The 24973-nt window shown below is 45.5% G+C and overlaps 1 protein-coding gene across 1 annotated transcript in view; it reads right to left on the bottom strand.

The window, feature by feature from the left end:
* THBS4 (thrombospondin 4) overlaps positions 1-24973 on the bottom strand; it is a 274521-nt gene that overhangs the window by 69481 nt on the left and 180067 nt on the right. The window contains exon 20 of the mRNA XM_069627401.1: positions 13434-13606. Coding sequence (XP_069483502.1) covers positions 13434-13606 — 173 coding nt within the window. The remainder of the gene's footprint in view (positions 1-13433; positions 13607-24973) is intronic.

Here is a 24973-nt window from a genome sequence, read left to right on the forward strand (position 1 = left end):
CTTAATTTAGCCAGTGATCCCGGTGTACCTGCCCTGTCTACCTCCCCCTCCCATCCCTTAACTTCGAGCTCTGTGTCAGTTAACTGCCTCTGTATCTGTTTTAACAACCCCAGTTCTAGGGATAGACACCCCCGCCTCGAAGCACCACCTTGAACGCCTCCCATATAGAGCCCATCTCGGAGACTGCGCCCACGTTCTCGCGGAAGTAATTCTTGACCATGCTGTGGACTTCGCTTCTAAACACTACGTTTGACATTGCTGCAGGTTTAAACCTCCAGTGGGGGTGAGCCACTTCCTGGTCCAGACGCAGGGACCACAACACTGGTGAGTGGTCAGAGAGTGTTCTCGGGAGCAGCACACATTCATCTGTCAGGTGCAGAAGATAAGGGCAGGTGAGGATATAATCTAACCGTGATGAAGTGTTGTGGGCTGTTGAGTGATGGGAAAATTCCTTCCCCTCCGGTCTTAGCAGCCTCCACTCATCCCCCAGCTCTACTTCACTCCTACCGCCCAGAACCACCTCCGCTGCCCTGGACCACATTCTCTTCCCCCCAGCTGATCTCTCTCTCCTTGGATCAAGTGTAACATTAAGGTCCCCCGCCCACACGATATTTGTATGTATGTATTTATGACATTTGTTCACCAGGGTCCCAAAAACCCAGGGTCGTCCACGTTGGGCCCAAATATATTGACAAATGTGATCATCATGTTACCCCAGCATCCTGAGACAATGATGTATCTCCCCTGTGGATCCACCACTGTATCTTTCGTGCGGAATCCCCAGAATTGAAACCAACTTCCCCCGAAGCAACCCGCCTTCCCAACCCCATCCTATTCCAAACCAACCCTCCACCCACACTGCCCACCCCCAACTAGCAGTGACATGACCCACCCCAGTTATCCCCAACAACCAAATTACCATGGGCAATAGCCCGGTGGCACTCGCCCCCGCCACCCTTACGACCGCCACCACTTCGAACCTCATGGGGAGGACCGTAAAACATTTCCTTAATATGCATTTGGGCTTATTCATTACATTTTCAAGCAAACTTATATCGAACCCATCAGGGCAAACTCGTAAACAATGTCAAATCTACCACAGATCGTTTTAACCTGACATCACAGGAGCATCCCCACTCCATTGCTGATTACACAATTCTTTGCTTGTAGAGTTCAACTGATCATTTCGGCAATGATTCAAGGAAATCATGTACCGCTCCGGGGTCTGTGAAGAAGTGAATCTGGCTTCCGTGTTGTCCCTTAGTTTTGGATACATCATGGAGTATTGCATCCCGCGATCCTGGAGTTCCCTTTTTGCCACTAGGAAGGAGAGAAAGGCTTTCTGGACTGATGGGGTAAAATCTAGGTAAAATAATACTCTGGTGTTCTCATAGGTAAGATCCCCAAGTTCCCTTGCTCTGCGGAGTATGGTGTCTCAGTCTTGATAATTCAAAAGTTGCCCGATTATCAGGCGGGGATTCTGGCCCGGTATAGGGGTAATCTGTGACACCCGATGCACTCTCTCCACTAGGAATTGGGATGATAGCTGGGACCCCTGCAGCACTTCCCTGATGAAGTTCTCCAGGAAGACCTCCATATTCTTTTGGGAGGATGACTCGGGGATCCCCACCACCCGGATGTTATTTATTCTTGAACACGACTCCAAGCCTTCGTTTTTGCCTTGACAGTCTTTATCTACCTCCACAGTTCCCGGATCACCTGTGTCACCTCATTGCCGGTATCTTCCAGTGCGCTCACCCGGAGCTCGTCCTCAGAGGTTTTGCCACTCTCTTTCTCGATGCGCTTTTGCATCCTGTCAACTTTGTATGCCATCCCATCTAGCTTTGTGTTAATGAAGGCGAAGCCCGACCTCATCTCCTCCAGCACTTGCCCAAGATCTGTCATCTGGCTACTTGCACTCAATCCTGCCGTTATCTCGGCTTGGGTTATTGGAGGCGACTTGTCTAAGGTATCATGAAACGCCATTGTCCTGTCACTCTCTTTCTGTAGCCCTTCCTTTTGGGTAAATGGCAAGCGGGACTGCCGCTTGTTTCCCTTAGCCATATAGCTCCTTTTGGGGTGCACTACTGTGTTCCCCCCACTGCTGGCTCGTCGCTGTGGATAATGCACCTTGGGCGATTTCACCCACCAAGCTGGACCCCTGTCAGTCTCCCCAAGGCCAGCTCCGGGCACTCGCTTGCGTGCTGTCTAGGTGGTGTTGGATACCTCTCCTCTTACATGCATATAGGCCAGCTGTTGGTGCGTGTATGGCTTTGTCACTGTGGTCCCGTCCCAGCACTGAGGTTCTAGTACATGTCCCAGCAGCATGTGTCCTGTGTCTGCAACTGGTCACTCCGGGTTTTCCCTCCTCTCATCATTCCCCGCTTTCCACAGCCACGTGTTTCCCTCATTGGTATAGCACGACTTCACGCCCAGGGTGACTGTGAGGCCTGATGCGCCCTGATGATGAACGTCCGCCGCCCCCCTAAGTATGCCATAGGCTCCTGATATAGATCCAATCTATCTGGGGGGGGGGGCAGAGGGTAGTTTGTCTTAGCGCTGCTTCCCGCAGGCTCCTGAGTGCGCTTCAATGCCTTCTCAGTCTGGTGCAGTTGGTGGGCTTGCCCGTCCCAGGCCAGGCACACACAATTTAGCAACTGTCCTGCTACTCCAGATGGGTGGACGTCTTAGTCCCTGCGCCCACTGCCAGTATTTGGATTCCCTAGGAGATCGGGGAGACCAGAGCAGTGGTGCACGTTCGTTGCAAGACGGCTGCGTCCTTTGTACTTTTGTTTTCTACACACCCCCAAGCCTGGACTGGGAGATCACCGTCCAAGAGAACCCATAGAAGCTTCACAACCCACTCTTTGTCCTGGCAACATTATACACAGTGCAGCCTCTCCCTTCCCATTACTCGGGGGGCACTGGTTGACCTTCACCAGGCCGGCCGCAGCTGGGGGCGTCATGTTTCACACAGTCCAAGCCGCAGGGAGGGAAGCCAGGTGCTCGCATTCAGTCCGCCTGTCTTCTCTGTGCAGGCTTGGTATACACGGGGCGGTGCACCCCTCAATGACAATCCTGTTCCCAGGTCTCAGGCCTTTTATTTTTTACTTGGAGGCGGTGGCACACTCGCCGCTTCAGAAGGTGTCTGGGCTGCCGTGCACACTCTTGATGCGGGGTCGGGTGCCCTCCCTCGCCTCCTCGCTTTCCTACGTCTCGCTCCTCCTCTGGCCGGCGTTGCAGCTCTCAGGCTGCAACTCCGTGCTGGAGCAGCTTCTCTGCTTCTACCTCAGTGGGTTCCCAGTCACTGCTCATCCTGGAGCCAACCTTGCAGGGTCAGCCCCCCGCCAGGGCTCAGTCCTCCCGTCTGCAATCACTCCGCTCCTGGTCTGTGGGGACCGGGCAGCTCTGCAGAATCAGGTCGGGGCCAGCACCATGCCACAATCCAGGGTTTCCTGTGCGCACCACTCCGTTGTTCCAAAGGTAGTGCACCCCACGCCCCGCTGGTCCCCAAAATCGAGCTGCAGGTTGGGGAGCACTCTGGTAGGGTCTCCACAGTGTCGGATTCGATTTGTCCCTGATGGGTCGCGTTCCGGCCTCCCCTCACCGTCGGTCTTGTGGAGAGCTCACAAAGACACGGCATCTTGGATTCAGGCTCTCTAGCGCCCCCATCCATTATTTTTAAAATGTGCAGTCCTATCGTTTGTCCTTTCAGTATGTGTGTGATCAATAGATCGCTATCTAAAGGAGTCATACGTAAAGACATAAAAAACTCTTGGATTACACCTCCACTTAAAAGAAATCCCTAGACCCACTCGAAGTTGGGAATTACAGACCTATTTCCAACTCTGCCATTTTGCTTAGACTCATGGACAAAGTAGTCTCCAATCGGCTTTAGGAACACCTGGAGAACAATATCCTACTTAACAATTTCCAGTCGGGCTTCAGACCGGGGTGTAGTACCAAAACAGCATTAATTTATGTAAAATAAATTGTTTACACCTCATGAATCAGGCTTTACTCCATTGGCAGCATTTAATACCCTGCATCACTCCATCCTATTAAGAAGGTTAAAAGCCGTTGCCAGTATATCAGATGAAACTTTACTTTGGTTTTCTTCATTCTTAAGCGACCGAGCGACCTGTGTCAGGATCAATCAAACTGAATCTAAAACCTTTAAACTAGACTGTGCAGGGCCACAAGGAGCGTTTTTATTCCTTCTCCCTTTCAACATCTTTTTAAAGTCACTACTTGACTGGCTTCAAGAGAATTAAATCACCTTTCAGCACTGTGCTGATAATACTCAACTCATCGTCGGCATTTCCCACCAAAACAATGACTCAGTACATTTTAAAATTAATCATTCACTGGATTTCATTGAAAAATGGAAGCATCAGAATCGTCTAGGTTTGAATGCCAGCAAAACCGAATGCCATAATGCATGTGTACCTGCTAAATCTGAACCCCCCAACAAGCAGCTTCTCCTTGACAAAGCAAATGTTAAACTATCGCCAATTGTGAAAAACCTGGGTGTGTATTTTGATAAAGATTTCGCTATTATGAAACACGTGAATAAAGTTATCAGTGCAACTGGTTTCGATATTATGATATTGCGTCAAATCTTGAAAGAATATGCTGGAGATATTGCACGAGCTGTCATCAGTTTGCGCTTAGGTTACAGTAACTCACTGCATATGCGCTGGACATACTACAGGCAATCCAGAAAACCATTGCACGCGCTGTTCTGGGACTATCCCACATATCCCACACCCTGCCTGCTCTCACACATCTTCACTGGGTGCCTGTTGCAAACAGAATGAGATTCAAGCCCCTCACTCTTGTTTTTAAATCTCTGCATAATCTGGGCCCTGGTTACCTATTGACCACATTTTAGATGTACCCTCCTGTTCGTAATCTACGTTCATCAAATACCTCTCTGTTAGTGGTTCAACGTTTCAAACGGTCAGAGCCATGGGGAGATCATTCTCCGTCCTGGCGGCCAAGCACTAGAATGCCCTACCTCCTGATTTACGTAGTAGTCTCAAGCTCAGGTCCTTCAAGAAGCAATTAAAAACCCTTTTTTTTATCTAATCAATATCTGATTTCCACCACACCAGTGAGTATGCGCTTTGATGCCTCAGCGCGTACAAGAAGCAATAGCAATAGCCTGGCTGCCACGAAAAGTCATCTAAAATATTTCTTTCAATCATTGCGGCACAAGGAAATTGGTGACAGTGGGTCAGACAACTGGGGTTCATATGAGCAAACACTGCATTTATTTGAGGAGCATGTTGATCACTATTAGCCATTGCAATGGCTGATGGAAACCAAGAAAACATATTTGCGTTTGAGAAATATTGAGAAGGCCCACCCAACTCATTAAAAATAATTATAGCATATTATTTGAACAGGAATGCAGGTTTTGACCTGTAATAACTTGGCATTTCATGTATCACATGCCGAGTTCTCTACGAGGGCGAGCCAGAATTTTTCACATAGCAGATTTTCTGCAAATGAGAGCCATTTTTCAGATAGCAGCTTCTTGTACGAGGCAGAGCTATAATACACAAGTGTACTGCCACAGAAGCAAGTCAAAGGAATTTCAACCCATACAAAATAGCCATGACCCTTTTGTATCTCCCTCAGCCTTTCAGTTGTACTAACACCATGATAATGTCACCCTTCTTCCCTTAGAATGCTTCTTAGCCAACATACAGAGACTGTCTCAAAAAACGAAGGTGTTGGAAGCATGTTGGCTTAACCCAGTGGACTCATTTACTCCCAAGGCACCCCACAACTCCCATAAGTGCACTTTTCTGCCTCTATTCTCTGAAATAAATATTTGCGGAACTGAAATTAGATTCAGTGCTGTTGTGGCAGGCATACTTGGACCTGTGCCACTTCTCAAAGCATGTGACTACCAGGGAGCACAAAACAATGGTACACAATGTTAACACTCAAAAGACTACTCATCCTTGAATGATAATTTTTTGGCACAGGTTTTACTGATTCTCGAGACACAGGTCACTGTTGTTTCACTGCTAGCCACAACCCGACCCTCACCTGCTTGGAACACGGCACTAAACACACCAACGATGATACAAAAACTGCAGAGGCAACAACCAAAGTACAGGAACTGCCAGTTACCCTGAACCTTCCGCCCTACCAAACATACACATGTTTAGACTACCATCACTGATCCACGGTTTGCAACCACAATCTCCCTAACACTGGCAAAACCTGCCTCCCTCCTACGGTTTCCGCACACGGTCTCAGAGGTGGCATTGGTCTTAGCGTTGATCGCCCCGGCAGCACTGAGTTAATTGTACAATCTCAGACTTACGCCACCCACTGCTCACAGCACTGCAGTGATGAGAACATTATTGGGGTGGGGGGTAAGGTCAGACATCAGTGCCGCCATTAATGGTATCAAATTTCAAATGAGACATGGCAGACACAACAGAGCAAGCCACACGGTGCACGCACACGCAACGCCGCTCAGGCAGAGGCGTTGCTAGGGGGGGCAAAAGGGGCTATAGCCCATGGCCGTTTGGTTGTAGACCCGGGTAGATTCTCAGGAGCTACAACCAAAAGGCTAGCTACCCCCCAGTCCCAACAGTTCCGATATCAGCGTAGACCCGGGTCTTTTCCAGACCTAGCAACACCCCTGAGCACAGGGCTGCTTATGCTGTTTTTTTTTAAAACAGAGAGAGAGACAGACATCTAGGCCTCGTGAATGTCATCTAAGGACATCCTTTCACATAATCCACCTCAAGTCTAATTTGTAGCTTATATTTGTTGTTAAAACCTTTTCTTTTAGGAAAAGCTTTTCTTTTGCTTTCATTTATCATTTATTTTTATCAAAAGAAAATAAGGAAAATACTGTGGCGGTAACTATAACTGCGGAAATTCTTCCACTGTTTGGCATTAAAGTGAAGTATATATCTCCTGAACCTGACCACAGGCATCTCTTCCACTTGAACACCAATCATCGAATTTGGCAGTGCAGTAATTCCATTATTACCAAATATTTTTTTTTTTACTACACCGGCTAATCCTACAATGAGCCCCATTAGGCCAGTGCTCAGGCAGCAATCTGCTTTTATTCTGTTTTTATCTCTTCATTTCACAACACTATTCATAAAAGGCACTTTTTCTGCTTTCAGTTTCTCTTGCTATGTCAAGCCAAATTGAAAAAGTTTGAATCCATAGTTTCCTTTGTTTTGAAAAAGACTTAGCTAATTCGAATTTACATATGTCTAAAAAACCTTAACCCAATTCCAAACATAGTGACCTATTGCATTTAGCCGATTTGAGCCTCCCATGAGTCAAATCATTTGCTGTCTCTGCTCAATTCCAGTTGCACGCCACCTCTATGGTGGCTTTCATGGCTCGAGCGATTGAAACCATTTGTTTTGCATTGTTCGAATAGGCATTAGAGTAAAAGACAGGTAGGTGCAGCCCATCCCTAGTCTGCAAGCAGACATTCCATCAGACTCTCCAATTCTTGTCCTCTTATAAACAAATTGCTGCCTCCTGCTCCTTTGCTCCCATAGCAACTCCCTTGTTCTTGGTAACATATAGACTTAGCATGGTTTCAAACATGCAGATTTTCTTAGCCTTTAATGCAAAGTCAGATGTCTCGAGCATTATGATATTCTAAAACTTAACCTGAAACCTTTTACCCACAAACTTTATTTTATTTACATTCATTTATATGGAATTTTACCTGCTTTATTTTTATAAATGTACAGGGTCTTGGGATGCCTTGGGGTTCTGCTGCACTACAGAAATTGAATAAAATACATTTATAAAACAGAATTTTCACAGATGGCTCACATCCAAAGCTGGGCATTGCTAAGCCCTGCATTTTTTCTCACAGCCTCCACTAAAGGTTATGACCCAATGTAGGCAATCTTAGTGTACAAGGTGGTCATCCTCTTTCAAGAATCATGTTTGCCTTCTGGGTTTTGGGTTTGAAGGCAGTGTTTCAGTGCCGCCATGTTAGATTATTGCCTGCCTTGACTTCCATAGGGTAAACAGCCTTGCACAGTAAATCAGGCCTTTTCCTTTGGTATTGTGAGGCGGTAGGACTCTTTTTCGGAACCCTTGAGACTAGACCCATCCATATTAGCTAAATGTAGAGAACCTATAAGATATTTGGTACCTAAATAGTGAGGCTGATCTAGGAAGCCTTTTGCTGCATCAAGATCATATTCCACATGGTTTGTCAGTTTCGAGGCAAATGTTGACATTCATATGCTATATATATGCCGATATGGAATTAACGTGTCAGTAATTTTGTTTACTGGAAACTTCCTGGACCGGCATGCTCCAAGTTTGCCAGTAAGGAGCCTCAATTAGCTCCAGCAAAAGGTTGGAGGTAAGTCAGTCTCCCCACCAGCAAAAAACAGCTGGTGTTACTGGCACTGTTATTATTGTGCCTGTAATACCAGCAATTTCCCCCATGAGAATTCCCACCCTTCCCGCCACTTGTAATCTAACGGTAATTCCGGCAGACTAAGTGGCAGGAAGGGTATTAAAGTTGGGTGTTATCCTGCCGGATTTACCGGTGGGACACCAAAAACCCATAATGAGGCTCTATGACTGTCTAATGCTTGACAGATCTTTGCAATTCACTTGTTCACCTGCTTACAAAGAAAGGTGAGTTGATTCGACACACAATTCTGATAAATACACCTCTCTGGAACTCGTAGCCTATATATCAGTCCCGTCTAGCCCATGCATTTGTTCACTCTCCTATTTCTTCCTGAGACCATTAACCTACTCAAGCAAAACCTATGCTCAGGTTCAGCAAGAGGTCCTCCACCCTCCAATCCTATAAATTATTGCACAGATACTAGTGATCCACATCAAAACAGAGATGAATAAACTGTTCAGTGATCACCATAAGCAATGCACTTGATTTGGAATAGACAGCTAACATAAACCTGTTGGAAACACCACCAATGCATTGCTTAGATCCAGTCCAAGCACCAATCTGCCTTCCCCACCTAAGCCAACCAAGTGCACACTGTTAAGATGGATTTCTCAAATCGGCCTGGTTAACAGATTTCTGGAAGCCACCCTAGTTATGAACAGGGGAAATCTGAGAGGTTAGCCACACCCAATCAAGGTAAGCGTGGAGAGTAGTCAAGGCTTAGTCTCAGGAGAGGTGAGTGGGGTCAGGGTTACACAATGAGTCCACACAGTTAAATACACAAAGATTCTGCTTAGACACGGAAGTACAAACATACTATATTTATAACAGGCCCAAAAACACACTATAAAAATGAATCAAGCAGGTAATATTATCACACAACACTCTAAATATAAAACATATACACAGTCACCTTTGGTTATAGCAATGCATACAAATTACTTATAAACCTGAAAGGAAAGTAAGTAGTTATGCAATAGGAAAACCAGTACACAGGAATAGAAGCCTTAACTTTATGAGACCAACTCCTAAGTTGAATGGGGTCTTGTTCACAAAAGTCACAAAGTTCCTTTAGGAGAATGGACATAGTTAGGAAATGTTCCTCTGGTGGTGACAGATGTTCGATAAGACTTCTCAAGGCTTTTATAGTTAAGTAAGGTACCTATTCTATCTTTTAGAAGAGCTTTTTAAGTAAACATTTCAAAAGCGAGAAAATTGAATAAACTAAAGTTTATTCTAAGGTTTATTATAGGGGAGACAGGGTTGGCTGTAACTATTGCGATTACTGACCACCCTTGCACCGATTTTCCCAACTGACATGGCAGGAAGACTGGGAGTCACTAGAGGTAGGTTTTCCCACCGTTTGATTTAGCAGAAGATGTCTAGGAGCTGCTGTTGCAGCGAAGATTCTGGTCAGTTCCTGGAGCTAAGTGCAACCCTTTACGGCGAAGAAATGCAGCAGACACCCATGCAGGCCTCTTTAGGACACTCGGAAGGGAGTTGGTTCCAGCAACGGTCACATCACACTGGTGACAGCAAAGGTCTCTACCGGCACGAACAAAGACTGTCATCTAGGACAGGATCCCTTAATGCTAGGGAGCTGAAACTTTGCAGGAATGTGACTTGTATGACAAGCTGTAGACTACCAAAGTTCCTGGCGAAAACGCAGAGCAGCGACACTACTGGCGCAGTAGCCCAATTCAGAGCTCGTCAGTCCACCAAGTGGTCCAGAGACACTTCCGAAGGCTCAAAGCTTCAGGAAAACAAAAAGATGTTGAGACTGGTTGTTGCCACCAGTACAAGGGTTGAAGCACTGCATAGGGCCTTCTCAGATCAGGAATCCCAGAAAGGTTTCACCAATTGCAAGACAGGTTGCCAGGCCTCTGCAGGAGTAGTCCACGGGTATTCAGGCGGCTGCACAGCTACACAGGATACCATGGCCATTTTGGGACACTAGCCTTGTGTAGTAGCCATAAGCGGTAAACACAAATGTGCACACTAAAATAAATGCAGAAATAGTAACAATGTAACTGCTGCCACCAGCAAGGCCTTAGGGACATTTAAAAGTTACCCAAAATCTCCACTGTAAAAGTCTAAGGTGATACAAATGTATCCCCATTGCACCGCATTGTAAAATGCTGTGTGCACTGTAAGAAAAGTTACCAATACAGCAATGCCAACTGCCTCGTGGTACTGAGATTCAGACTTACCAAGATTGGCGGTAATAGCTTTCCTGTGAAGGCTTCCAAACTTTGGAACTCCTTGCCACATGAGCTTAGAGTAGATCAACCATATCTACACTTCAGAAAGAACTATATTAACCTGCTCAACGTGACTGACCATTAGTTTGTACTACTGTATTATCCTATCCTGGCTGCCCTTGCCTATTATATTGCAACACGGACTATGTAATCTGTCTTTTACCTGTACATTTGTATATATATTCGCACTGTAATTATATCTGTCTTCCTGTAACCTACTTGTAACCCTGTAAGCTTTGCATTTTCTTACTGCTGCTCCCTGTTACCTCTGAGTTTGGTGCGCATTAGAAATCAATAAACAAACAAACAAACAAACAGGTAAAAAGTAAAAGACAAAAGGCAAACAAAATGTCCCATTACTGATAGTCTGAAGGAGTGATCAGTTTCCCCATAACAATATGAGCAAAAGGCCACAGGAGTGAAACTGAAGATTTCACTTCTCTGTAAAAAGTCAGGAAAGGTCAAAAACAAAAGCAAAACCTTTCGGGGCCATAGAATATGGAGGGAAAGTTGCTTAAAAGAGAAATCGTTCCTAACACACACTGATAGATCAATTTAGAGAATTCACCAGGAAACAGCAGCTACCTTGCCCTCGGTAGGCGGGATTAGATGGCAACATTGCTTTTCGTGTCACTGCTGTCTGACCTGCAGTGGTTGGCTAATAAAAGAAGGGCACTTAAAATGTACATTGCGTTTTAAAGCTCCAAGCAGCTAGTAATTGTTGATATCCTGTGGCAGATTGATTTCATTGGACTTGTGCTTGATTGGCCAACATCTTTTTTAACAAAGCAAAAACAGCTAGCGAGCTGTCCTACTCTTAGCTGTCACCCATTGAGGTGGCCTTGCGCAGTTGCCTGACCTCCACTCTACTGTATCTCAAAGTCTTTTTAACCTTTGCATTCACTCTCGGCCAGAGCTGATCGCTTCCTACATCTTGTTCTCTTCCACCAATACAGAGAAAGCTCAGATCCCCATCAAACTTAATGGTGATAAGAAAGAGGTCAAGGGTATTATCCAGTGACACAGCCAGTCACTGGATGAAAGCAAACTGCATACAATTAAATACAAATATGAGATTGTGTTATTAGTAATCAGCGGGACTGATGGTCCCCGGGCATATAGAAGTTTGTGCGCTTGAAGTCATTCACTCTGTGGGCGCCCACCTGACCGGGTGTGAACCGATCAAGTTTTGGACATTCTTTCAGTAACCGATTTCAAAGTTCGTTATTCCTGACAATAAATAAGGTGTTTAACAAATCCATAACCTCGCTTTCCACCCCATTCTCATTCAGCTCAGGAAAGCACAGACAGCTTTCATACTCACGCAGCCCAAACGCTGCAACTAGGAAGACACATTTTACATACAAAAGAAGCACCCAAGAAGCACGGAAATGTACACGCATGTGCATGCTTTAACTCGAATAAATTAAAGTAATAAAAAAAAATGCTGAGGAATAACACATCTCTCTTTTTTATGTGAAAGAAATGACCAGCACTGTGGGGGGTTTTGTTGCTCATTGCATTGGGTGAGAACCATCTGACGAGGTCTGTTACCATCTCAGCATACCCCCAGTGTGTCCACTAAAAGCTATCACACCTGGATTTCTGTGATTTTACAATTGGACTAAGACACTCTCTAACCTTCCTCTGCACACATATTGCTCTGCAGAATTCATACGGTCATTATTTACACACATGTCAATAACAAATACATTCCTTGGTCAATTTCCAGTGCTCTAAATTTATTATTGTATTTTTAGTTGATGTAATTGTGTTCTGTTTCTTACATATTTCTGTCGCAGTTTTACTCATAACTGATTTACACCGTGTGACAGCTTCCTGCTTAGGCAAGCGCGCTCTTTCAAATATCCTCTTCACCCCCCTTTCTCTCACCTCCAAAACAGATAGTTTGTACTTCCCTGCACCTGAGGCATGTGACATGCTCATGATGTGTCGGAATTTGGAGGGTTCACGCCTAAAGCAGGCCTGCCTGGTTATTTCCTCACCAGAGCCCCATTCCTCATTTCACTCCTCATCGGACATATGCTTGCATTGTTAACTAGGCAGTAAAGGATATTCCTCCATTGAGTTCTTTTTTGTAAGGTGCCCTTGGAGTACACCCTTCCTTCTATTTCTAAGTTTATATGATGATGAAAGGTATCATCTCCCTCTACTTACTTCCATTGCAAGCCTTATTGGCACACCCAGTTGTTTTCCAAGCCCTTTTCTTGTGTGGCTGTTCTAGTTGCATTTGCATTTGAGCAACAGTGCAGAAGGATATAGATGTGTGTTGAGTTCTATCCTGTGCCTCCTACACACAGCGTTTGATTGACATACACGACAGAAGAGGACACCACACCTTTGACCCACTCCCTGAGATCGAGTGGCAACTCTTTTTGCCCTGTTGTTACCCAACACATTGATTTGTGGCACGTTGTGTTCAGCCACAGTGATTTCTGAATCTGTGGGCACAAGGTATACCAGATGAGGATTCGAGTCCGACTATTTCCTGCCACGTTGTCAGGGTTTTGTTGTCAATATCAATGTTTTGGACAAAAGCAGAAAGCAGTCCTAGTGTGCACACAATTTCATTGGATCTCTCAGAGGATGAAAAGTGGTATCACATATCGCAGCAAGCGTATCCCAAACTAATTTACTGTGTCTGATGAAGAAGGCCCGCGTTTAACTGTGATGGCATTTCAATACATTTACTCCAAGTTTCATGATCCTACCTGATGTATCCAACCTGTGGTCTGTGCTGCAGGAACCACCTGTAAGAGACCTTATCCTTCCAGCCCACATTCCTGGGGTCCTTCCAGAGCAGCCGGACCTGATCGGTGCTGTCTCCGGTGTGCCACAGGGAATTCCTCAGTTGTTCACCTGGTCCGGTCTTGGATTTTACAGCCTAGACAGAAAAATGAGAGGCTTTACTTGGGAATTGTACATCATTATAGTTCTGTTTCATTATAGGAGCCTGAAAGACAATGAAGGTTTAAACAAGAACTCTTTCATATATACTCTTTTATTCATATCGCCTCCAGGCTTTGATCAGGCCTACTGATGCTTACGATTTCAGGAATAATATATGTATTTAGGCAGGTATATTTAAGGCCAGCGTTAAAAGCAACATCTGTGTCAAATTACATCCACACCTTCATAGAAACCACACAAAGAGTTCACAAATTGAGAAGGCTGGTTTGGGGCTTTTGAATTTAGAGGGCAAGTGTGACCATTGTCAAAAATGATGTATTATCATATATGGATTCTAAACTAGGGTCTGTTGTATCTTCTACAACTGGTTGTCTGGCACTATGATGAAGTAACAGTAAATTAATCCCCAATTGCTGTCAAATGCAGGATTCAGTTTATACCACTGAGAGTCACCCATTGTGCCTTCCACTGCCATGGCCCAGAGATAACGTTGGACAAGGCGACAACAGATGTCCTGGGGAAAAGACTATATTACAGTGATGATCCCACAATGCAACCGGAAATGCTAAAGAGAGGTCACGTCAGCTCTTATTTCCACTACCCTCTGGAACATTATCCCCAGACAACGTTTCACACAGGAGGACCACATGACATTACAGGAGCAAACCTTCACTCCTTGCTACGCCCAGGATTGACTAGACAGCAAGTGTAACATCAATAGATGGGAGAAACGCTAGCAACATTCTCACTGTCAGGACAATCTCCTTGCATTGAAAGCCCTTTGTAGAGCCTGCCAGGCCTACATAGAGGTTATGACCAAGCCTGATTTGCATATCTGTAATGGCTTGGCAGGAGAGGAACAATGGTCTGGAGGGTTGCCCAGAGCAGTGCCACAGGTTACGATTAATTCCAAACCTTCCAGCCATCACTTCTTTGGTTTTACTCATAAAGGCTAAAGTCACTCATTACTCTGCAAAAATTCCAACAACATCTAACTGCAGCAAAGCCTGAGTCCTAGCTGCTTAACATTGCTGCAATCCACTACCTGAACCAGAAATCTCAGAATCCCTAGAACACATGTAAGCATTCCAATGAAATCTTCATCAACCAAATAAATAAAATGGACTGCCATATTGGTGTTGCAAACAACCTAGAGCCATCACTCTCGAACACCCCCACGCCCAATAGGTACTCAGAATCTCCGGTGCCAAAGGGCTTGTATGGGTTGCAAAGTCCACTCCCTAACTTTCCCTTTCCTGGTTGTGATCACTTGAATTGTGACCAAGGATCCCTCCTAGTATGATAAAACGTATACTTACCTTCTAAACTTCGAAGTGCTGCAATTGTGCCCAACCTATTGGCTGTGCCAAAGCGTGTTCTGGGCAGACTTTAAAGGCTTCCTGCTCAGGTGCTCATCTGGACCTTGACTCTACTAAGGCACTAAGCTTACCTCCCCAGTAAGGAAGGACAGGCGAAGCAATAGGGGCCTCATAATTATAAGGCAGGTCACATGGTTCCTTACTGATTTAATGCATTGCTTCTCACTTTACTACTCAGTGTTCCTTGTTTCATTAGCCTGAACTGCTTTTCACTGTTTTAAGTGTGTGTGCTTTCACGTTGAGATCGCCAACTGTGTTTGTGTATATGTGTGCTGTATGTATTTCTACTTTATCTGCTTGGAGTTAAAGGATGATTACATTTGTATAATTTTACTCCTGCGAGGCCTATTTTATTTGAGTATTTTGTGTGCCTCCGCCTTACTGCTTAGTCAACGTTACCTTGATAGCGTTTGGCCACACCTAAGTGTCAATTACTCTCTTCACTAACTAGGGTGTTGCTAGGTATGGAAAAGATCAGGGGCTAAGCTAATGTCGGGAGTGGCGGGGCTCGAGGCTAGCTAGCATTTTCGTTGTACCATCTGAGCTTCTATCCGGGGCTACAACCAAAAGACCCGGGGCTATAGTCCCCTCAGACTCCCCCCTAGAAATGCCTATGGGCTGGACTCTCAGAACCTTCCCACAGGACTGGTTCTAAAAATCCACCTTAACACTCAGCTAGTCCGCGACGAGCAAACAAGGAAATAGGCCTGCTCGTATTATGACGTGGCAAACTGAAATTCGGTTTCAGTTAGAACAGCTCTGATGGGGAGGGGTAAAGACTTTGGAGGCCATTTTATAGATTGTTAAAATGAAGCATAAAAGCAACGATCCGGCCACACTCAAGAGAATTTCTGTAACCAAAAGCATTTTAAAATGTGACTAATTCTGTATTTTAATAATTGATGATTGGCTTTTACTGAATGTATCGATCTTTTTAACGTGTGTAAATAGTTTAGCCATTCCTTGCACATAACCTGACTAGCTCCTGGACCAGTCCCTGCGGTTTAATCTATCTTAATCAATCTAGTCAACTGTTCATATATTTAGTGTATTTTGTAAATGGAATGATGTTTGCTTTTATGTACTTTTATGGCACACTTTACCAAAATAAAGCCATACAATCAAATAAACAAAACTTTTTTTTATCCTCTACCCTTCTCTCCAGTTTCATCCTCATATCCCCTGGCTTCTTCTTTACCTTTACATTCTAATTTCGTCTCAGTTTCATTACCCCAGAACTCAATTGCTTGATTACCAAAAGAGTTGAAACTGTCTGTCATACAACGTAATTGCTGAGCAAAGTATGCTGACCACTTACCACAACTCTGGAGCGAGAGCGACAAAGAGAAGTGTGGACACCAGAACCTGGCAACCCGAAGACCCAATGGAGCTGGGCTAAACCACCCATCTACGTCGCACATGAAAGGTGTGCTCACTGGTGTACTTGCAAGCGAGACAGGATCGGTGTGTACTCTTAACCGGCTGGCCCAAAGACCCAGAGGAGCGGCCACCGGAGTGAGAGAGAGAAGGAGCAGTCTGAGTTGGAGGACCTGGGGGCATATGGACCGGGGGAGCTGGTTCCAACTAACCTCTTACCTGAACGAATAATTCCATATGGTGTGGCACGGAAGTACACAAGGCTCAGCTATTGTCTAAGAATGGGCCTGTTGGAGCTTGTCTGAAGCATGGCAAGGGCTCAGGGATTTATGGGCTCGGTGGAAAGGAGTCAGAACTCCACTTGCATACTTATTTACAAAGAGTGTGGGAGCCCCTCTACTGAGAATGAACATGGGTCAAATACCTTGCATACCAGTCTTTGTCCCACCCACAAGGGCAGACCAACCCCGAAATGCTCTGCAATTCTCCTCTGAACAAGAGAACCATCAGCAACCCCAGACACGTGTTTCGGCCTTGTTGGGCCTCCTCAGTGAGGTGAAGTTGCTCCTCTCTAAGGCACAGTGAGCAAGGGGTCCACATCTTGATTACCCTGGGTTACTTAGGGAGAAACTCCACGTTTTACAAAATTACAAAGGGGAATAGGAGCCCCTCTACCGCGAACGAGCATGGGTGAAATACCCTTTTTTATGGAATTTCTTTCACTCAGGAGGGTCTACAACCACGTTTTAGCTCAATGCACCCTTCACAGAGGAGAACTATCCATTTGCATATTAGTCTGTACTTATTACACATGTTCCCTTCTTGGGGCTCTCCAATGGCTCAGAAGTAGCCTGATACCCCTTTGCAGCAAGTATGCAAATGGCATGGATGGGTTTCTTCTACCTCTCTTCTTCTCAACTATCTGTCCTTCAATCTGTCTTTGACTGAAACAAGGTTCAAAGAAATCATTGATGTCCAAGTAACCACCCCGAATGACCTGACAACGGCCATCTCCGATTTAAATAAATACATGCATGGACTGGGAGATTGACTAGGTAACCCTGTAATTGATTCACTCATCACCAGTCACCCTGGTAATTCCCCATTGCACCACTGTCCTCCTTTTCCTCCATCTCTGTTTTTAATATGGGCAAAATGTATGAAAATCCTAATCTGCGTTCATGCCCGGTTGGGCATGCTGTAAAATATTCAGCAACCAGTAATCTCTGGTGACCACCTCCAGCGATCCTGGTGCCTTCAAAGGGACACTACTGCTGCACCATGTGCAGAATCATTATTTCAGGCACGCTCTTTAAACAGACTTAGTCCTTTGAATTGACTCAATCCCCTTTTGCTCCTTCGATGCATGGGCCACGCCTCCACAGGGCCCTGAAATGGAGCCCTCACAGGTGGACGCTGATGCTGAGCCCGATATCCTGCCTAACTGGGCCGTCATATCAGAGTCCGCTTGGGACGTGCGGTCAGTTTCAGGGAATTAAATACGCTATGAAGCCAGATTCTGAGAGATTGTGTACATTTGTCCAGACCGGACATTCACACTCCTAAGTAAACTTCTGAAAGCTACACACAGGTTTTCCATATGACAAAAAGTCAGTCCCTCCATGGAGCGTGATGAGGAGGCGGCACCATTAAGGAGTGCTTGTCAAACCCGGGGTTCCTGTCTTCCCTGGTCAATTGGGCTCTACCCTCCTTGTCCTTTCACCCCACTTCATCATCATTCCAACTCTCATTCTGCTTCATTACATTCTCCAACCATGCTCAATGCCTAAGATGATCGAGCCAAAAGGCCTCTGTGTCATAATTAGCACAGACCTCTCATTCTCGTCAACCAGATGGTAGCTGATCCTGTTGGCCAGCTTTGCACACTCTTACTTTGGGGCAGCACTGAAGTGTATGGTTTTGGGGAGTCCCTCCACTTCCCTCTGGCACCAGTGAAGCCTTTAGCTCACGAAAAACACGAAGTGATTACCTGACAGGATATCATATTTGTTAAGCCGTGGCGAGTATCCAGTCAGGAAAGGAACACTCGGGAGGAAATATGAGTAGCTTACTGCTATTTGGCAAGGGATAGCTCACTGTTGAAGCAGGGTCCTTCCATCCTGGCTATCATTTTGTTCTACTTAAGGGAGCAACCAGACCCCCTTTGCAGCCCCTGCCATAACCATTGTATTTCTTGAACGCAGAGCCTAATAATTCCTGAGGAAGGAATAGGGCAGTAACTCTTGATTGTGGCCTGATTCCACACGGGGCCTTATCTCTTCAGCTACCTATAGGGAGCGATCTAAATCTGGTATCATACACCACTCTCCTAATACCTATTTCTCCTCCCACCCAGTTAAATGACCATCACAGGGCTTACCCAACTCTGAATCACATAGCTGAGGTCAATGCCTCTTGTTGGCAAAAACTCCATCCAAGCTGCATTTCCCGTATAAACCCTTTCCAGGATTAAACAATACAATCCTTGGGATCCAATTATTTAGCATGAGTGACCAAGACTATGCTGGTGTACCTTTACCTGGAGGCCAGGACTGAACATCAGCCAGCAGAATTAATATCTGAAAGCTGTACCATGAAGAGTTGAGGAGCTCGTACATTAAGTTGAGGCATGTGTTCTTTCTCTGGCCACCCTGACTTTCAGGTGGAAACGAACGCCACTTCTGGTTTCTTTTGCTGCATGTGATAGTGGTCTGAGCTCTAAGATGATCCATCGGTGTAATCTGCGGAACTGATTCTGCAAAGCTGGTCTTTGGGGTCCCAAACCTTCTTTGACGAGCGTAGACTCAACGAAGGAAAGCAAAGCCACAACGGAATGGCGCTGTAAACAATGCATGTTAGGTATTGTATCTGAATAAATGATTTACATCTTCACTCTGGTACTCTTTACAAGGTTTAGCTCCTTCTACTTAAAGATCTCAGCTTGTTTGTGTGTGAACAAGTGTGTGGGGGTGTGTGCGTGTGTTTTCTTACGGACATGAGAAGATTTTTGTAATTTATATACATAAAGATTTCATAAATGTTTTGCCATCCATTTTTCTATGATTTGGTTCCACCAGCTATACAGAGCAATACAGTTGCTCAAATCTCTCCTTCCTAAAGCAGCACCCAGGTGAGTTAACAATACAGGAGGTGGCACTGGTTGGCATACTGCTGTGCAGTATGCAACTTAGATGTTTTAAATACGTTTAATGAGCAACTTTAGCAGCTGAGACCCCTGCTCATGTCCATGAAAATGGACACAGTGCCTGCATGATCCACGTACTTCATGAAAGGTTTTGCCAAGATCGCAAGGGATTGTTCAATGAATTCTTCAGAATTCTATTACTTTAATCTTGTTCAGTAAGGAATTTGTGGAACACTTGTTTGACCACATTACAGAGAAGTCCTACTCGCTCCATGCGACTGCTGGACAGCTCTAGAAACTAATTCAAAAGTATGTTCGAGCAGATGCGTTCAGTGACACATAATTGCCAAATTAAGCGTAAAATCCAGGTGTTTAAAGTTCAAACATTAATCAGTCCCGCTCCTAGTATCCATATTCCAAGGTCACGTGGGTATGATAGCCAATCTCTGTGAGTTGAACACTCTGGGAGTGCTTTGATTGGTAGATTCACATTCCCTATCTACTCTTATGGCTAGCTTGTGATGGCCCAAGATAAACCGGACGAGCTAACTCCGATTGCATCCACTCCTGGTCCACTCTACTGCATTTTCATGGTTATCCACCTGGAGCAGACTTAGATATAGGAATCAAGACTATCCCTGAGTTCCCTTGCCTGCATCCATTCCTGGTCCACTCTACTGCATGTTCATGGATATCCACCTGGAGCAGACTTAGATACAGGAATCTGGACTATCCCTGAGTTCCCTTGCCTGCATCTACTACTGGTCCACTATGTTAGGGAGAATTCTCTTCTAAGGCTAATTTCCCTTACCCATAGAGTCCCCCAGCAGCTTTGCTGGATTTGAAGGGTTTATTGTTTTCTACTGCTAAGAGTGAGACCCTTTTTACCACTCTTAGGCATATTGCTGATGTGTGTTTTAGGCAATTTTTTGTGCTTATGGTCTATGGGGTTGTTCTCACCCTCATAGGTATCATCTTGTTGCATGTTTGTTACACAACACCCTCAGTGCAGTAACACAGGGGTTTCATAGTGACCCCAAACATAGACTCCATACCCTGGGACTGACTACTGTCTCCCAGGGCATGTAAAGTCCCCATTGACTTTACTAGTCAATAGTTATGAACAAAACCAGTACAACCCATCTTACTATGGAAGTACTGGAAAGGGTTAATAGTTTTTCCCTAGTGTTAATTTTCGAGAGGGTACCGCCCAGTCCCTCTCGCCAAAGTTTCTGGCTGGTGGCAGTGGTTACTACTATAAATATTCGACCACGAATATCTTCCTATGGGATTTTCCCATTGTTCGAGGCTACCACTCTTACTGACAGCCTCTAACATACCGCCGGTTTATTTTATTATTAACTTTACTCCTGTAGGGTTTTATTGCCATCTCTTTGATCGTATTTCTTTCTCGTGTCTTTCTCTGAAATCCTAACCCAGGTCGGGGATCCTTTGGTCGTCCTTTTGATGGGCTTCTGCACAGAAGCCCTCCTTTCGGCGCCACTGAGTCTGGGGTAGACAGGATGTGTGGGAGGGGCAATAGGCACCCTGGACAGGGTTGCCTAAGCAACCCAAGTCGCACTCTGCCCTGATAGGCTGAGGGATTATCCCGTCAGGATAACCACCCTGCTGTGTGAGTGACAGCTAGGCTGTATGAATGGGGTTTTTCTGCATAAAAGTAGGGCTCTGAGGACTGCAGGACAAGACGTCGCCACTGGACCTAAGAAATCCGAAGAGGAGAGAAGCTGAAGACATCTGCAATGACTGAACCACCGGTGAAGCCCTGCTGCAGATCCTCACCACTTTTCTCCAACGACTGGAGAAGATCTTCACCACCAAGAGTCTTCTTCCCTTGAGCTGGTGGGGCCAACCAGTTCGCCAATCGCCTTCCAGGACCTGCCTTGGTTGAATCTCAAGTGCCAAGCACAAGGAGACCGGATAGCCAGGCATCCGACCACCACGACTTCAATTTAAAGGAGAGTACCTTTTATTCTGTTTTGGCATCACCGCGGCTGGCTTCATCCCTGGGCAGTGCAGTAACTCGAACCTTCCTCTATGACGAGAACCTCTCTTCCCCTGCTGGATCTCCCGAACTGCAGGAACTGCCAGGAACTACCACCGCCGCAGGAGTCTCTTTCACTTTTAAGGTATATTGCTCCGCCAGGCCTCCCGTTTCATTGGGTACTGCTAAAGGTGTTTTAAATCCTTTACTTACCTGCTGGGTTGGCCGCCCCTATCGTCTAACATTGTCTTTTACCTTCTGCAGCCGCCTTTTCAAACGTTAAACAAAGACCTGACTTCAGCTACTAGAACAGTTTGATCCTGGACACTTTGCCTTGTACCACTGACTCTGCACAGGCCTATTGACTCTGGCTAAATCTGTTACAACTGCCTTCTCTAGATAACCTTTCCTCAAGAAATGTGTTGGTGCACCTAAACTCTTATAACCTCCTTTTCCTTCCCCTTTAAACATTGTGAAGTGCCATTTTGCTTGGTTTTCACCTCAGTATTACTTATGCTAAAGTACTGCCTTGCCTAACTTGTTCACAATCCAATTGGGAAGTGTTGCTGGTTTGTTTAGGAGTCTAACTCTGTATAACTTGACCTTTCCCTCCCTCTGAAGAAATTGTTAGAGTGCCATTTCTGCTTGGTTTACACTGTGCCATTTTGCTCAGTTTTCACTCTTGCTCAAACTTGTCTACAATTTAATTAGGGAGTTGTGTATACTTTTCTTGACTGTTTTAATGATTTATGTGTTGAACTAAGAGTGTGTAAAATAAATATATATATTCTTTTTGATACAAAGCTTTGGTCAGTGTTTCCTTGTTCCATAGTATTGTAGTCCTATTGTGTAAACCATGAATACTGCTCATCTACCTCTTGAGATAAGTCTGAATGCTCAGCCACAGCTACCAAGTAAATCTGTGTGGTACAGACTGATACCAAAGGGGATTTATTGCATATACCTGTAGTCCTAATCTTCTGTAGTGCCCCCTAGGGGAACTGCATAGGATTCTGCCTAGCACACTCTAGTGCATTTTTATAGTTATTCACCTGGAGCAGACTTAGATACAGGAATCTGGACTATCCCTGAGTTCCCTTGCCTGCATCCACTCCTGGTCCACTCTACTGCATTTTCATGGATATCCACCTGGAGCAGACTTAGATACAGGAATCTAGACTATCCCTGAGTTCCCTTGCCTGCATCCACTCCTGGTTCACTCTACTGCATTTTTATGGTTATCCACCTGGAGCAGACGTTGATAAAGGAATCTGGACTATCCCTGAGTTTCCTTGCCTGCATCCACTCCATGCAGATCATTTGAATGATTCAGTGCTGTGTGCAAATGATGGAGATCTGTAATGTTGGCCATCATGTAAAACATGGTAGGCGTCTTTGCTACACATTGCTACTGATCCATCAGGACTCTGCTGGTCTAGTTCATCCACCTGCCCATCTCACATGCAAAGGGACATGCAAAATCCGCAGGGACCCATGCCTCTCTGGTTTGGGTCTATTTGACCTAAAACATTTGACCTAATCACATTTGATCATAATTATTTGAACTTTTTTTTCTGTCTAAAAAGCGGGGGGAGACCCCCCGCCGGCCACCTACCCACTTTCCCTCAACCTAATCTATACTCTTACCCACCCCATATATATTTAATTAAATGTGACCAAAAAAAGTCTGAAGAATTCAATTAAAATGTTTTAGGTCAAAGGTTTTTAGGTCAATTATTCTAATACCGCCTCTCCGCCCCACATACATACTGTGATTCTGGCAGATACGTAGGTGGACATCCCGCTCCATGCAAAAAATTCCATCCAAAATATAACAGATGGGGAAAAACAATTAGAGATTTCATCTTGGCGTTTTTTTTGCATTCATGGTTGTCAAAATGAGCCGTTTATGAGCCATTCCTTTAAGTCTACCGTAAGTAGCTTGCAGATTTTACTTTCTTTTCTTTTATTATTATTTATTTAATATGGAACTACAAATTGTATTGCAAAATTGTTGATGCAGTTTACAGTAAAATACCTTACCAATCTTAAATTATGTAAAAGTGTAATATGCAAATATATGCTAAAATAATATGTGACACAATAGTAGTTTTATTAACAATACATAATTCCCCCAAAACACGGTACACAAAATCCCTTTTTAGAGAGGAACACAAACTCCTTAATTTCTGGAATATTTTCAAGACCACAACGTCTCTCGGTTACACCCCAGCAGTGTCTAATTCTGAAACAGGCATTCAAAGAAGCTAGTTTACTCTTGTTTTTAGGAAATGTCAAGAATAATTGTAGCAATTCCAAGATGGCCGCTGGCACTGAGTAGACGTGCCAACGGCGCTCTCCGGACCCAGTTGCATAATGGTGCCCACCGCCCCTTCAACAGGTGTCCTTGGCAATTAAGAAGGCTCCCCGGCGAGTGAGGTGAGGGCAGAGAGTGACTTGGTGCCAGCGGAAAGTCTAAGCAGCACCACACGGCGAACGCTGGTTTGAAGCTGTCGGAGGCCGCGGGTCCAGCTGCGGCAGGTGTCGGAGGCCGTGGGTGCAGCCGTTGGTTGGAGCTGATGAGGAGGCGGCGCAGGCCGTGCAGTTCGGAGCTGGGGAACGATCCAGAGCAAAACCCGCGTTCGGGTTTTGCACCGTGTGCCCTGCGTTGCTTGGGAGGGGAGCAGCTGTGGAGCGATCGCGCAGCCCGCTCCCCCCTGGAGGGAAAAGCGTTTGGAGAAGCGGAGGGGCCGTGGTGCGGCGGAGTGGCTCCGAGTCAGACCAGGGCGCACTGAAAGGGGAAGGTGCCCCGGAGAAGATTGATAGCGGTGAAGTACCGTGAAGATAAGGTGGCAGCTGAGGAGAGTGGGGGTTTTGCTCACGTCGCCATAATCAGTGAGTGGATACGACGTAGGGGAGGCAGGCTGGGGGAAGTGTCTGTCATGATCTCTGCTTCCAAAAGGTCAGGGTTTTCGCAATTCCCTTGGAAGCAGATCCATAACCCAGGTTCCGAGTGCCAACCAGTCCCAATTGGGACCTTTTGGACCCAGTCCTGGTGCCAGTGGCACCAGGCTCATAAACATGGCCAATCCCAGCGCTGGAAGCGCCGGGCTCATAATGCTTGGGTGGACTTACCTGCAGCAGACCATGCTGCTTACTTGCCTGCCAGTTGAGCCTCTGATCCTCTTCTGTTTGGAACTACTTTTCCTGTTGGGTGGGGCAGGAGCCACTCCCTAGATTCAGAACACTGGAACTCTTCTGGAAAGCAGGAACTCTTTTCTTACCTAGGCGTGGCTGTGGAAGGAGACACCTAAGCACTACAGGAGGCTATTTAAACCACACCCGATGGATGAATCTTGCTTTGCGTTATTCTGCATCCTCTGCAGCAGAACGCTCATCGTGTCTTCTGCATCTGATCCTGGGCCTAAGGAAAAAGGC

Source organism: Ambystoma mexicanum, chromosome 6p (genome assembly GCF_040938575.1).
Source record: "Ambystoma mexicanum isolate Mex_15411 chromosome 6p, UKY_AmexF1_1, whole genome shotgun sequence".
NCBI lineage: Eukaryota > Metazoa > Chordata > Amphibia > Caudata > Ambystomatidae > Ambystoma > Ambystoma mexicanum.